The 15378-nt window shown below is 30.0% G+C and overlaps 1 protein-coding gene and 1 non-coding gene across 2 annotated transcripts; one reads left to right on the top strand and one right to left on the bottom strand.

The window, feature by feature from the left end:
• The first annotated feature begins 844 nt into the window (after positions 1 to 844).
• On the top strand, positions 845 to 3475 carry LOC114181456 (DEAD-box ATP-dependent RNA helicase 39-like). The gene is made up of 5 exons (XM_028067920.1): positions 845 to 1487; positions 2264 to 2353; positions 2469 to 2645; positions 2766 to 2906; positions 3020 to 3475. Exons 1-5 carry the CDS (start codon positions 945 to 947, stop codon positions 3191 to 3193), a joined length of 1125 nt encoding a protein of 374 aa, XP_027923721.1. The 5' UTR covers positions 845 to 944; the 3' UTR covers positions 3194 to 3475.
• A 6024-nt stretch (positions 3476 to 9499) lies between these two features.
• On the bottom strand, positions 9500 to 9573 carry TRNAI-AAU. Its single transcript has one exon. It is a non-coding gene; the product is annotated as a tRNA-Ile (tRNA).
• Positions 9574 to 15378: the final 5805 nt, after the last annotated feature.

Raw genomic sequence — 15378 nt, forward strand, 5'->3', positions numbered from 1 at the left:
GATGAGGCAGAAAGGGGGAGAGTGCGATTCCAATGGAGAGCATTTCATGCGGCACAAAAGTGGAGATGGTTTCAGTAAAGAGAATCGTGGAGATGGTTTGACACGACAAAAATGTCGAATGAAGTTCAGAAAGAAGAGAGGTGGATCGCGTTTGTGCAGGAAGAGCGTCTGAAGCACAAAAACCATCTACACAAACAAAACAAACCAAAAAATTAGTTAGAAGCAAAAAAAATTGATGTTAACCCTAAACCAGTACGAATCGAGAGAATCGTGGAGATGGTTGGACGCGGCAAAAAGGTCGAATGAAGTTGAGAAGGAAGGGAGGTGGATCGCGTAGAAGTGGAGAATGCGTAAAAAAGGTTAGGGTTCGACAGAGGGAAAGTGAAGAGAGGTGGAGAACGTTATTTGGTGTCGCGTTTGTGGAGGAAATGCGAAACAGAACGATTGAGGTGGAGGCGGAGGCAGAGGTGTGGCTAGGGTTTGAGGAAGGAGAGAAGTGGAGAGTGCGTAAACGGTCTGAGAGAGAAAGTGAAGAGAGAGAGGAAGTGAAGGGTTTGAGGAAGGAGAGTACTGGAGAGTGCGTAAACAGCCTGAGAGAGAAAATGAAGAGAGAGAGGAAGTCAAGAGAGAGGATTAACGTGAGTGTGGTGAAAAACGAGAAAGATGACTGAGACGGGCTAAGAAGATGACACGTGTCCAAATTACCTTAAAAGGTAAAAAAATTTACATTTCTGAAATTGAACAAATTATGAGAAAATGACACATGTATTTTTTTTGCCTTTTATGATTCTTTGAATTGTATTATAAATAGATTCCTTACAAAAACCTCACATAACACATCACTCAAAAGCTCGAGAATACCCTACCGGCATCAAAAACCCAAAACTTCCATTCCCACTTTGTATTTCGAAGAACGAAAAAAGAACGCAGAAGAAGGGAGAAACATGAGAGGAAGACGCAGAGTGCTTCTTAGCCTCTCTTTTTCTCTGCTTTCACACGTAAAGCACAAGCTTTTATCAAAATCAACACCACCCACTTCTTTATTTCGAAGTAGAATCACATTCTCAACTTCTTCCTCCTCCATAGACCCTCCTATTGAAGAATCAAAGACTTCATCGTCCAAGTCCCAAAGGGATGCACTGATTTTGGAACAGTTCAAGCAAAGAAAACTCAAAGGGTCCCCAAAAGACGCCAAGGGTACCCCTCAAGGGGGTTCAACTTCAGTTCCATTAAGTTCAGATGCTTATACTGAGAAAGTGGTCCAAAAGGGTGTGCAGAATGAGGAAGAACCCACCATGGTTGTTAGAAGTTTCAAGGAGTTGGGTGTGAGTGATGAGCTTGTTGAGGTAATGGAGGAGATTGGAGGGTTTATTCCCAGTGAGATACAGTGTGTGGTTATTCCTGTTATCTTGGAAGGGAAGAGTGTGTTGCTGAGTTCACCATCTGAACCTGACAGAACTTTGGCCTTCTTGTTGCCCCTTATTCAGGTTAGTTTAATTCTCTTCATTTTCCTTCCTAGGTTTTGACTTTTGAGGATCAAATTCCTTGAGTTGGGTGTATACAAGATACTGGAATTTGGGAATGCATTCACTTTGCAAGCTGGCTTATTTTTGTAGTTTGTTTATTTTTATTTATCTGGTATTTCACCTAGTTGATATGATATGACTGTTGTTGTTGCGTTAATTATTTGGTATTGGTATGGGTTTCTGTTTGATAGAAAATACCGGAATTTTGTTACTTAGAAGGTGATGTCAAGTGAAATTGGTTCCTTCCTAACCTTGTTATGGCATAAAGGTTCTTGTATGTCTCATCTATTGGAACTCTGTAATATAAAATTGATTGTTTGCTTGAGAATTCCACTAGGAGAAAACAAATTTCCCAAATCAACTTATAATGATCGAATTAGTGATTTATCTTAGAATCATTGTATTGATTTAAATAATAAAATACCTCCATTTCAAGCGTTTTCTTATGTCAATTTTACAAATGGGTGACATTATGAAGTTTCCACTCATCTAGATATGTAGAGATAGATAGATAGATATTATAATTTGGTAATATTTCAAGTTTATATGGGATCTCTAATAGGGTTGAATAATATAATAATAATATTTATAAAGTTAGTGACATAGTTTTTTTAGCTTCATTTTCATCACTTTAACACAAACGATGATAACTGTTATCTACTTTTGTTGTCCTGTTCCTCCCGTGTTTATTATTCCCCTTAGAGAAAAAATGGATTAAATATGTCAAACTTGTGTAGTTGCTAAGACGGGATAGAGAGTTGCTTGGTTCAAATTCAAAACATCCACAAGCCATCGTGCTTTGTGCTACGGAGGAGAAAGCCACACAGGTGACACAATTTCTACTATGTACCATCTCACCATCTTGTCTATTTAGTTGTGCAGAGTACCATCCTGGTTTTTATGAACTGATGATGCTCCTTTCAAAATTTTTTGGCATTTCAGTGCTTCAATGCTGCAACATATATCATCCATAACACAAAATTGAAGTCTGCAAAGGATTGTGCTTCACCAGATAATGGGCAGTCGCAAGCCTCTATTGGCCTAATGATTGGAACTCCCTGTGAGATTCTTCAATATGTTGAAGAGGGGAGCGTTGTTCCTTCTGAAATAAGATACTTGGTTAGTAATTAGTTTCACTTAAAAATATTTGTGTCAAAATCTATGTATAGCACTCAGGTTACCAGTTCTTGGAAGCTCCTATCATTGATCACACTACTCTTTTTCATGCTTCTTGCGCAGGTGTTGGATGAGGCAGATTGCATGCTTGGTAGTGGCCTTGATCCTGAAATCCATAAAATTCTCAGACCAATACAAGATCATGAATCAAAATCTGATGTCAAAAGATTACAAACTATTTTGGCCATTTCAACCATGGCTGAGGTATGATGACCAATTATGTTGTTTTAGTATTTGAACTCTTGCATGAAGGTAATGTGCTTATACCTCCATCATAATACTGGTCATATTTATGATTTATCTTTTCCATATGACAGGTTTTGGGTGAACAATCCCCCATTGTAAAGCATCTTGAGTGCCATCATGCAGGAAATATTTCTGCAATGTCTTTAGAAATGGATCAAACAGAAGTCTTTCATTTCACAGAGTCTCTTCATGCTCTTAAGAAAAAAGTGGCAGAGGCCATGGACTCCCTTTTGCAACAAGAATAACTAACATCTTGATCTACAATTTCTGACACGGAACGAAAGAAAAGTCAAAATAGGTTTTATGATCTTTCTTATAGAAACTATCTGTTAACACCGAAGCACCAAAATAGGTTTTGTACCCTTGTATGTTATTATCATGTTCTTCTAACACTGAAGCACCAAATACCAGGCTTTAGGAGGGAACTATCCGAGTTGTGTTTCAAAAGGCAAAGAATTTGACATTGTTCAGTTTAATTTCTTTTATGTTTATATACCAACTTATTTTAGATGTTTCTAAAGTGATAAGCAAGATGTGAGTTTTGTGTACGAGTTTTATAACGTACCCTCTATATGTGAAGAAGACTTTCTTAAAAGTTATTTTATCATTTTCTTTCAAGACAATCACAATTTATTAACGTCATCTAATCAAGACATCATTCTATTTCATTATCGACTAACAAGTTAGAGATTTCAAAATTAATGATTAATTATACTAGTTGAATTTTAAGGAAAAGGTATGAATGGTGATTGATATTGGTTTATTTCCGTTCCCATCAAATCTAAAAAAAGAAAAAACCAAACTATCTTCAAAATTTGGAAGTTGGGTTTTGTAATGTTCATCACAACTAGGGGTGGCAAGGTGGACTAGGCTTCAAAAGCCAACCAGGCAATCCAACATAAAATAGGCTGGTTGGATTAGAAATTTCAATCTATTTGTCCAAAGCAGTTCAACTTGCACAACTTACCAACCCTTTAAGTCAAAACAGGTCAACCTGCAACCTGTTAAACCAAAAGAAGGCATGTTACTCTACTCATACACATATGCTTGTTGGACTAGGTTATGGTCTATAATTAAAAAAGAAAAACACCAAGCAGTCAAAAGCCACACAACGCGACATCAGCCGCCACCACCACCACACACAGTTACACTGCAAGCCACCACGATGATGTTAGATCAGGAGAGGACGCACGTGTGGTGTCATTACCATGTTCATGCCACTCCACATGACGCGAGGGAGAGCGACATAAAAATACGTTGCGAGCCACCACACGATGCAAGGGAGAGTGAGATTAAGAGGGGAGGCGCGCATGACATATTTCATAGTGGGGGTTCCCACAACAACAGTGGTTTCCATACATGCGATTTCCATAGTGATCAAATTGACAACTAAAATAGTTCCAAAAAATTATAATTGGTCTCTAAATTGATAACTAAAATAGTTTCAATCATGAATTAGTTTCTAAATTAATCATTAACATTAGCTATCAGGTTTTGGCTACCAAAATAATTGGTCTTTAAATTAATCTTTAATTAGAAAATTGGTCTCTAACATATTTTTGGTTACTAAAATTGGTTATTATTTAAGAGTTTTCTTGTAATGGTATTTCTATGAAGATAATAATTTATATTTTTTATGTTGACAACTTTAGTACATATAGTTTTAATTTGGATTCACACAAAACAATCATATATTTATTATGTTTTTAAGAATTATTATATATTTTTCAATATTCATATATCACGTATTTATCACGTATCGTATTCTACTATTTTGAAAATAATAGTATCAACGTATCGGATACGTGTCGTATCCGATACACATATCATATCTATGTGTCATAGATTTTAACTAAATACGTAAAGGAAAAGAGAAAAACTATTTAGTTTAAAGTGTTAGATTCAAGATCCCTTAAATCAACAAATATTGGACACATTTTTTTTTTCTTTGTGAGATTAGCTTAATTGAATCATTGCAATTTGTGTGAGTTTCAATGACTTGTTTTCTTTGATAGACTTTTTTCATTTTTTTAGTATGAATCTTAAAGTAATTTTATTTATTTATTTATTTAATTTGACAATTTTTATATTTTTCTTTATTTTTTTTACAAGTTTGTTTTCTTTATCATTACTAGCGTAAACACATGCGCTATCGCGCTTGTGTGTACGCATTTTTTAATATGTGTGATATTAAATTAGTAGGTGATGATATTGTAATGTTATTAAGTTAATATATAAAATAAAATTATATTTATTAAAAATAAAGTTAAATATATTAGAAAAGATGAGAAAATAATCGTTGATAAATAAGAAAAAAGAAAAAAAGTACATGTAAACGGTTTTATAAAAGATTTGTAAAAGTAATGGTCAATTTTAAAAAATTTAATAAATAATTTTATTTTAAAGGATAAAATTGGTATTTTGAAATGTGGACACAAAAGAGAGAATCTCTTTATATATTGCTATAGATAGTTTGTCATTAAATTTTTATAAATTTTCTTTAATAGTTTTGTTTTTAAAAGTATTCTACAATTGTTTGTTGATTTGTTCGTATTTTCTTTTTTTGAAATTATGCTCTATTAATTTGGTACTCTTATAAAAGTTTCTCAAAAAAGTATAACAATACCCAAATGTTCATGGAGGAGACACATTCATGTAGAAAATTACATTAGGAATTTAATTGCAATATTATGACTGCATTCATAAGGTTTTAGAAAGTATGTCCATATAGTAGCACCAAAGTTACACAAGAGATTTAACTAAATAGAAATTTGATTAGAGTTTCATCTATATAAGTGTGGTTTTGTGCCTACAAAGATTTGAGAGATGCATTATTTATAGAAATTCTATTGAAAATCAAATAAAACAATACAAGATATATATAAGTTATAAAATGACAATTACGTGATGAAGTTTTTAATTTATTTTTATTATAATTTAATTTAAAGTGAATTTTCTATAGTGTTTTTAATATATATATATATATATATATATATATATATATATATATATATATATATATTGGTTTAAAATATGCATGTTTAATGTTAGTATTATGTATAAGTATAAGAATTTTTTTTTTTTTGTAGTATAGAATGTATATGTAAATCGAGTGTATGATGAGTATTTCTAATTATATATATTTTCTATACTAATTGTTATGGAAGTGTGAATGGATATATTCAAATATTAATATTTATACATATATTACATATGGATATCTTTTAAGTTAATGATATATTAAAATATACGTATTATGTGTAAGAATGTGAAATAAGGATTTTGATATGAATTTGTGGTTTTTATTTTGTTATACTATATATATATAAATTCAAAGTTTTTTCGGAGATGATGTTTTATACTTAGCTTTATTTGATATTATATGATGATATATGATTTGCGAAGTTGATAAATTTTGATTGGTACCTACAACGAGTTGAGGTTATTAAGTACATTAAAATTTAATTATATATATGATCATTTGGTATGTAGTAGTGTTGTATAGACTAATAAATATATTGTGTTTCGTTGATAGTGCAACACTCATACACGATTTTCAAGAGTAATAATTTTTTTTGTTTGGTTATGCGAGAAGTCAATATTAGCATTATCTCTGGTACTACAAATATATTTGAAGGCTCCATAAAAGCTATTATACTTCAACCAAGAAGTTTAATAGAAACTTATTAAGTTTCAAGAATATTTGTCTAAATGGATATCGTATTAAGACAAATAATGACAGAGATTTGAAATATCTTTATATCACTAGAATTGAGTTAAAGAAAAAAATGTATTAGAGAATTGAGCTAGTTGCTGTTTCATAATGATCTAAGCTAATTTAAGTTACTCAAAACATAATTAACTTGTTACAAGAGAGCTTTAAACTTAAATTAAATTGTCTTCAAATTATCTTCTAATATATGCTTGAGATTCCTTGTCATCATCAAAATCTTTTTAAGTTTAAATCTTCCTCTTTTGGCAACAGAAAATCCATAAAAGATTTAATTTGTCCAAGACAAATTCTAAAGAGGATTATTCAATAAGATTGAACAAGTTCCCCTTTATTGGTTAAAGCAATCAAGATGTATGTGGTATAACCATCTTAATGAGTACTTGTTAAAAGAAGGGTATAAAAATTATCCTATTTGTCCTTGTATTTGTATGAAAATATTAGAAAATGAATTTGTCATAATTGTTGTTTATGTAAATGACATAAACATCGTTAGAACTCTTAATAAGTTCACAAAGAAAATTGATTACTTAAAGAAACAATTTCAGATGAAGGATCTTGGAAGGGCAAAGTTTTCTTTGAGATTAGAAATTAAGTATTTAAGTAAAGGTGTTTTTGTACATTAAGATTGTACATCAAGAGAATTATATAGTGAAGGTGCTTAAAAGGTTCTAAATGGACAAGTCACATCCATTATGCACTCTAATGGTCGTGAGGTTGTTATATATTGATAAAGGCTCTTTTAGACCTCAAGAAAATGATAAAGAACTTCTTCGTCTAGAAGTACCATATCTCAGTTTGATAGGAGCACTAATGTATCTTTCTAATTATACTTGACCTGATATTTCATTTGTTGTAAATTTGTTTAGGAAGATATAGTTTTTCACCTACGAGAAGACATTGGATTGGACTAAAACATATAATTTGTTACCTTAAGGGTATTATGATGAGCTTATTTTATCCAAATGATTCAAAATCATATCTAATGGCTATGCAAATGCATGTTAGTTAGCATATCCTCACAATGTCATAGTGGTTTATCACAAACAAGATATTTGTTCACATGTGATAACATAATGGTTTCATGGTGGTCAGTGAAGCAAACCATAATAGCAACATCGTTAAATCATGCAAAATTTTAGCATTACATAAGGTAAGTCGTGAAGTGTTTGGTTAAGGTCTATAATTCAATATGTGTGACAAACTTGTGGTCTATTCTCGGGAAAAGGGGAATCAACAATCTTATATGAAGATAATAGTGAATTGTTCAATTGAAAAAGTGATATAGAGATCCAAATGACTTATTCATGTGAAAATTTGACAAATTTATTTACAAAGTCTTTACCAAAGAGAACTTAAATGTAATTGGTTCACAAGATTAGACTTTTCCATCTTAATGATATGAGTTTACATGAAGGGGAGAAATAAAATATGCGATAAACAATATTGTATTAAAAAATATAGAATATTGTACTCTTTTTCCTTTATTAGGATTTTGACTTCACCATCTTAATAAAATATGCGATAAATGATATTGTATTAAAAAATACAGAATGTTGTACTCTTTTTCTTTCACTAAGTTTTTATCCCAAATGGTGTTTTCTAGTAAGGTTTTAACTAAACACATTCTCTTATCAATGAACACTTGAGAGGGAGTATTATTGTATTAGGAGAGGAGTGTTATGAATTAATGGTTGTCCATTGATTTGATACAGTTACCTCATATGTTTGATATGATTGATTGACTTATTACAATTACTCCTCTTTTAAGTTTAAATATTTATATTAATTATTTAATCTGTTTGTGAGTATATACAACTAGGGTTCTTTCTATCAATAATAAGATACATGCAAAAGTTACTCTTCATTATCTGTTTTTCCTTTCCTTGTTTTCTATGTTGCTAGCTTTATTTTATAACATAATATTATTTGATAATAATACCAAATACTAATTAAAAATGTTCACATGATTAATTGTCCATTAATTATGTAATTCAAGATTATATAATAAATGGTTTTGGGGACAGCTTAATAATACCCGTACTAACTGGATGAACCTCTACAGAATTTGTAAGGTTTTTTGTGTGCATACCAGAGGGTATTAGATAAAACCAATAAGTAGATGTATCAAATGTTGCAAAGTAAAATATGTTAAAGATGCACATTAAATATATAGAATTGGATGGGTAGATTAGAGAAGAGTGATATATATATATATATATATATATATAAATGTTTACATTGATTTCATGATTAGTATCAAATGTTTTTTTATATGGAAGTAGAATGTTTGTACACAAGCTCTTCAGACTTGTATCATATTGTAGTTTAAAAAAAAAAGAAATTGAATGAGATGATTTAATTACAAAATAGATGTAATAAAATGCTAGTTGTATGATTACATTTTCCTTGGCAGAGATATTAGTATATAAATTTTAGAATCTTTACAAATAAAAATAATTAAATAAGAAATAATTATGATTAGTTATTAAACTATTATATTTTCAATTCATATAAAATATATAATTAAACGATAATTGATTTTTACTTTAAAAAAAGTTAATATAATTAGTTATAGATATTTTCAAAGGTACCTAGTTACGTATCATAAGATGCCGAAAAACAAGAAAATATTGGATAATGTTTAATTAAAATAGGAAAAACGTTTATAATAGGTAACTTATGCAGGTTTCGATCCTAAAGCCTCTTGGTTATTAACACGAAACCTATAACCAACTAAACTATTAAGCCAGACGATGCAGCAAAACAAAGAAAACATTACAAAATGTTTAATTCTAATATGAAAAACGTTTGAAAAAAGTGGCCCATGCAGGTCTCGAACCTGCGACCTTCGCGTTATTAGCACGACGCTCTAACCAGCTGAGCTAATAGGCCAGACGATATTAAGTTTTTTTATTAGATTTTAACTTTACAAAATGCAAACACTAAAAAAGGAAAATAATCTATTAAGTGCCTTTTTTTTAAGGAGGAAAACGGTAGACTGTAAACAAGTGATTATTGTTTTTTTTTAAGGATAAAAAGTTATATGTATAACACTTTTTTTTTTTTGTAACGTCAAGATAGTTAACAAATTACTCAAACTATGTAGCTTTATTTATAACAAATTCAATTAAATTATATGTATCACTCATTTCTAATATTTATTAAGTTTTTATTTACTGTAAGCTTGTAATTAAAAAAGTAAAATTTATGTTATTCTTAATTTTTCTATTACCAATTTATTCATTTAAATTTCTAATTTGATCCAAATTGAAATCTCAAATAGAAATAACTGATTTTAAACTCTTTAAAATTTTAGAAATTTATTTTTTATAATTCAAATAAATTTATCTTCATAAAAAAGAATTACATTTTATTGTTTTATACTCCATTGATAAATGGACCAATATGCTTAAATAAAAACAATTTAAAATATTTAATATTTTTTAGAAATGATATATTTAACTAAAAATATTTTAATTAAAAGTCAATTAAAAGTAAAATCGTTAAAAATTAAGACTTAACTAATCAATTTAAATATTTGTATTTGAGAGTTAATTTTCTTTTTTGTTTTCTAGTACTTAAAAATATTATATGTTTCAATTGAGTCGTTGCCAACGTAACTATTATCTTAGTTTGTCATCTTAGTTACTTATTTTTCACATATTAAGAAATGCGAGACTAGATGGTTAATATAAAAATATTCTCATGATTGATGTAGAACAATGAGTGACTTTTTGTGTTTTCATTAAAACGTGTTGAATAATGAGATTGTCATGTTTTCATACGACTTTTCATATCATTATCTACAATGACTAAAGGATTGTCCTTATCATCACAACATTCTTATTATTTGACACATTTTCAATGGAAATAATAAAAATCACTTGATTTTTTACATTAATCATAATATAATGTTATATTAAGTATAAAACCTCACATTTCATAATACATGAAGGTAAATAAACAAAATGACAGGTAAGATGACAACCAACCCAGTTAAAGAAAAACTAATCAAAAGAAATTCAAGTGAAAAATATAAACTCTTAGTGGCAAACCATCATGGAGCTCAGAGGACCCTGCAAATTATATATATATATATATATATATATATATATATATATAATTTAAAATGTTGTTTTTAAATTTTAATTTATTTTATATATTTTACACTTTCTCAAAATTTTATGACTATACAAAGATTTTGGCATCCTCAAAATGTTTGTTGAAGGTTCGTTATTGCTAACTCCTTTACACATGCTCTATAAACTCTAGAAATGATCATTTGCTATTTATAGATCTATGCTTTACTGAGTTTCAAGTAAATGTTCTTGGATTGAAGACTTGATAAGGCTAACCAACTATTAGGATGTTGCTTAAGGAAGATAAGTTCATGTAATGCATGCATGGAGCACATTTAATGCATCTTCAACATCAATGCTTCCCCGATGCAACTCATTCAAGTGAATATGAAATTGACTTAATGGTTAGAAAAATATTTGCAATGGTTATTTTTCTTCCACGGCTATTGATACGATCCTATCCAGGAAAAAGTACGATCGTTTTTGGATTTGAATCCTCAAGAGACACGACACGAATAAATCAGAGAACAATGTAGAATAAGACAAAGATGGAAGACGTCACAATCTAGCAGATTGATAAGTCAAGTGAAGATTCGCCACAAAGATGTTAATCTTTGATAAGAACCATAGGCCTAAGCCAAGAACAAAGAGAATCATCTCTTTAATGAAATCAAATTTAATATATGACTAAAAAGTGTCTACATCGATTTTTGGTACTTCTATTTATAAGCACATAAGTTCAAGAAAACCTCAGAACCCTACAAGAAGACCCAAGCCCAAAACATAAAAACATAAACTAATATATAAAAGAAAGCCCAAAGCCCAAACACATAGAACATAACTAATTTCTAAAAGAAAATCCAAAGGTTCATCTTCAAGTTCTTCTTGTATAGAATCTTGGGATAGTCCTCTATCATTTTCTCATTCTTGAAGAGAATTTGTCGTCAAATTCGTCTCACTTGAAGATTCGTTATCATTATCCCCTGTTTGGAGAGAATTCAACCTGAATTCTAGAAGGCCCTATGCACAAACAAAACATAAATCAGAGACATTGATTAAATAAAAAAAATTAGAAATTCTACTAAAATGGGATTTGGATCCTATAATAGGGCAATATCTTATTATCAAAGATTTTGGAGGTCTGCCTACAGGGTCAAATATGCACCTGCACAAATGATCAAATAATTTTAAATTAAAGATATAATGCTCAAAGAAAAAAAATGTAATATTGCACAAACAAACAACCAGATTACATGTATGACTTTGATCACCCATAGGTTTGTTAGGAATGGGTAAACAAGCTAATTCATGAGTATATATTTCTAAGCTTGTATCCTTTTTTATCATCATTTCGTCTTCCCATTGTTGATCCCATTGTTGTTTGATGAGCAAGTCTTCCCTAAGTATCCTTTCTCCGTCTCTTTCTCTTTTTTTCTCTCTTTTCCTTTGCTTCATTTTCTTTAAGTGTTTCATTCTCATGGGCATTTTTTAGCTTCCACTCTTGCCTTCTTTTCAATACATCTAATTTTTGCATTGTCCTTTCTTCCTCCTCTCTTAAGTCTGAAATGTAGTTCTCGAGGTCTTCATTGGTCATGGGACTTACATCCCCATTAGGACATTGATGAGTTTCATGCCCATAGCCTTTACATTTGGAACATCTTAGTGCACTTGTCTTTGACAATGATTTTCTATCAATATTGTGCTTCCTTTTAATTCTAGCAATCTTGCCATTGACATCCTTTACCAAGGCCTCATAAACACTAGGTGTATCTTTACATGTCACTCTCTTGGTACGTTCAAGTCCTCTAACCAAATGATCCTAGTTAGGAGTAGGATAATTTAAACCATATGTTAAACCAGTTCCAGAAGGATGCCTTTGTGGAAATATGTTGTATTACTCAATATTGCTAGTTCATGAAAGAAAATGTTAGTATAATAAAATATATTTTAGGAACTCACCACTCTTCTAAGTGTTTCACTCAAATTTTCACTTGTGTATCACACTTATAGGGGTTTTTTTCTTGAATGTGCTCTCTTGCCTTTAGCGCTTGGCAAAGAACTCCAGTAGCTTAAGCAAAGAGTGAACAAACAATGTGAAAAATGTTGCGAGATCTAAATCTTGACTCAAGAGATCGAAGAAAATACAAAACTCTAGACAAAACTTCAAAGAATTTTAAAGACAAAAAAAAAGAAAATTAAAATTAGAAAATAATAGGACTACCAAAGAGAGTTAAAGGAGACAACACGAAGACTTTAAGAAAAAGATTGATTGCAATCAATAAACCACAAATAAAATTGCAACAAAAATTTATGTTGAACTCCCCTTTTTGTTTTTTTTTGGATCCTTACTTTTTTTTTTGTTTTCTTCTGACTTTGATCCACAATTTTATTATTATTATTTTTTTGTAGTTCAACACACAAACAAACTAAACATTTTTTCCTTCAAACTCCCAGACTCATGTAAATCAATGTAAGTGCCCTTACAAATCCCAAAACACAAAAATAAATAATTTTTACAAATCAAATGTAGAAATACATAATTTAAACGGAGAACGAAAAAGGAAAATATATGAAAAATAAAAAATTTTACGAAATTGGATAAAACCTTAGGGGTTTTACTCCTTAAAAAAATGAAACAAACAAAATTTAAAAACAAAACACAAAACAAATAGTCATTGAAAAATTTTAGTTTTTTTTTTCATATGACAAAAAAATAACAAAAGAGGAAATTCAAACCAGAAGCTTGCTCTAGATACCAGATGATACAATCCTATCCAAGAAATAGTACGATCGTTTCTGAGGCACGACACGAATAAATCAGAGAAGAATGCGAAATAAGACAGAGATGGAGGACGTCACAATCTAGCAGATTGATAAGTCAAGTGAAGATTCGTCACAAAGATGTTAATCTTTGATAAGAACCATAGGCCTAAGCCAAGAATAAAGATAATCCTCTCTTTAATGAAATCAAATTCAATATATAACTAAAAAGTGTCTACATCGATTTTTGGTACTTCTATTTATAAGCACATAAGTTCAAGAAAATCTCAGAACCCTACATGAAGACCCCAAGCCCAAAACATAAAAACATAAACTAATAAATAAAATAAAACCCAAAGCTCAAAAACATAGAACATAACTAATTTCTAAAAGAAAACCTAAAGGTTCATCTTCAAGTTCTTCTTGTATAGAATCTTGGGATAGTCCTTTATTAGCTATATAAAGTCATCTTCAAGAAGAAGACTTTGAGTTGCAGAATAAATAGCTTTGTATTAAGCTTTGTATTATTTGTCTTCATTTAGGAAACTAATAGAGTACTTAACTTTGTCAACGTCAAAAGACGTAACTCCTTCCCAATGAGTGAAACCTGTGATGTGTTGATCATGAACACATTTTCTTTGCCTCAAGCTAAGATTGACTTATTGAAAGAATAATCTTGTTAAGTCATAAGTGAATTGTTGTTGAAAGAATAATCTTGTTAAGCCAAGAATGACTACATTTATGAAATAATCATCATATAGAATTAGCCAATATTGATTACGATTCAAAAGAATACTTGATTGTACTTTGTAACATGAGTGTCTGGTGAAAATTGACTCGTTGGTCAATAATTGGATATAATTTACACTATTAAATAAATCAACATAAAATTTTGAGTGGTCTTTCCTTCCCTTTCCTAATATGTTACGTTGCATGATATTTTGTTTGTTAGCCAAAGAACCAGAGGCACTTGTATTACTCTACTTAAAGTGGTGCAATTCTTGTGATCATGAGATTGAGATGAGAGAGCAAGGCTAGACTCATCATAATGATGCATGAAAAGGGGTTGCCTACCAAAAACTTAGTAATACATTTTTTTAATACAATTTTAATATATTGTTTTAGGTAGTATGTTGTATCTTTTCTTTTCCTTAATTTCTTTTGTTTATTTAACTTATTTTGTTCATGTTTTCCTTTTGACTCGGTTGAGAATTTTGCTAACGATATAAAAATTTGATTTTAGATTAAAGTCTTAGTTAAATGGGTAGATTCAATCCATGTTTAAGGGAAAACTACAAAATGGTATAAAAAGTTATAACCTAAACTAAAGCTTAGAAGGTGTTACATCATTCACTTGTCTTTATATAGCCTCGTCTAACCTCTTATTGTTTCATGGGTATAAATTGATTGCATGATTAATCTAATTTGAGTCTCGCTTATGTGTTTTGAATATGTCTTTGTTATTTTGTTTTCTTTGTCGTAAAAGTATTAAGATTTCTCAACAATTTTAAATAAGCTTATCATTGAATTGATTTGAGACTTGCCAACACAAATGTTAAGTGTTGTTAATTTTTACCTTGGAAGCACAATTAAATTTGTATCTGAAAAGAAAAAAAATTTCACAATGAAAAATATAATAGACACTATAAGAACATTCTTAACCAAATAGGCAAAGGAAAAGTGAAAAATTATTTGGTTTAAAGTGTTAGATTCAAGTTTCCTTAAATCAACAAATATTAGACACCACCTTTTATTGTGAGATTAGCTAAATTAAATCATTATAATTTGTGTGAGTTTCAATGATTTACTTTTTCCATTTTGTTTTAGTATGAATATTGTGGTTATTTTAATTACTTAT

Source organism: Vigna unguiculata, chromosome 4 (genome assembly GCF_004118075.2).
Source record: "Vigna unguiculata cultivar IT97K-499-35 chromosome 4, ASM411807v1, whole genome shotgun sequence".
NCBI lineage: Eukaryota > Viridiplantae > Streptophyta > Magnoliopsida > Fabales > Fabaceae > Vigna > Vigna unguiculata.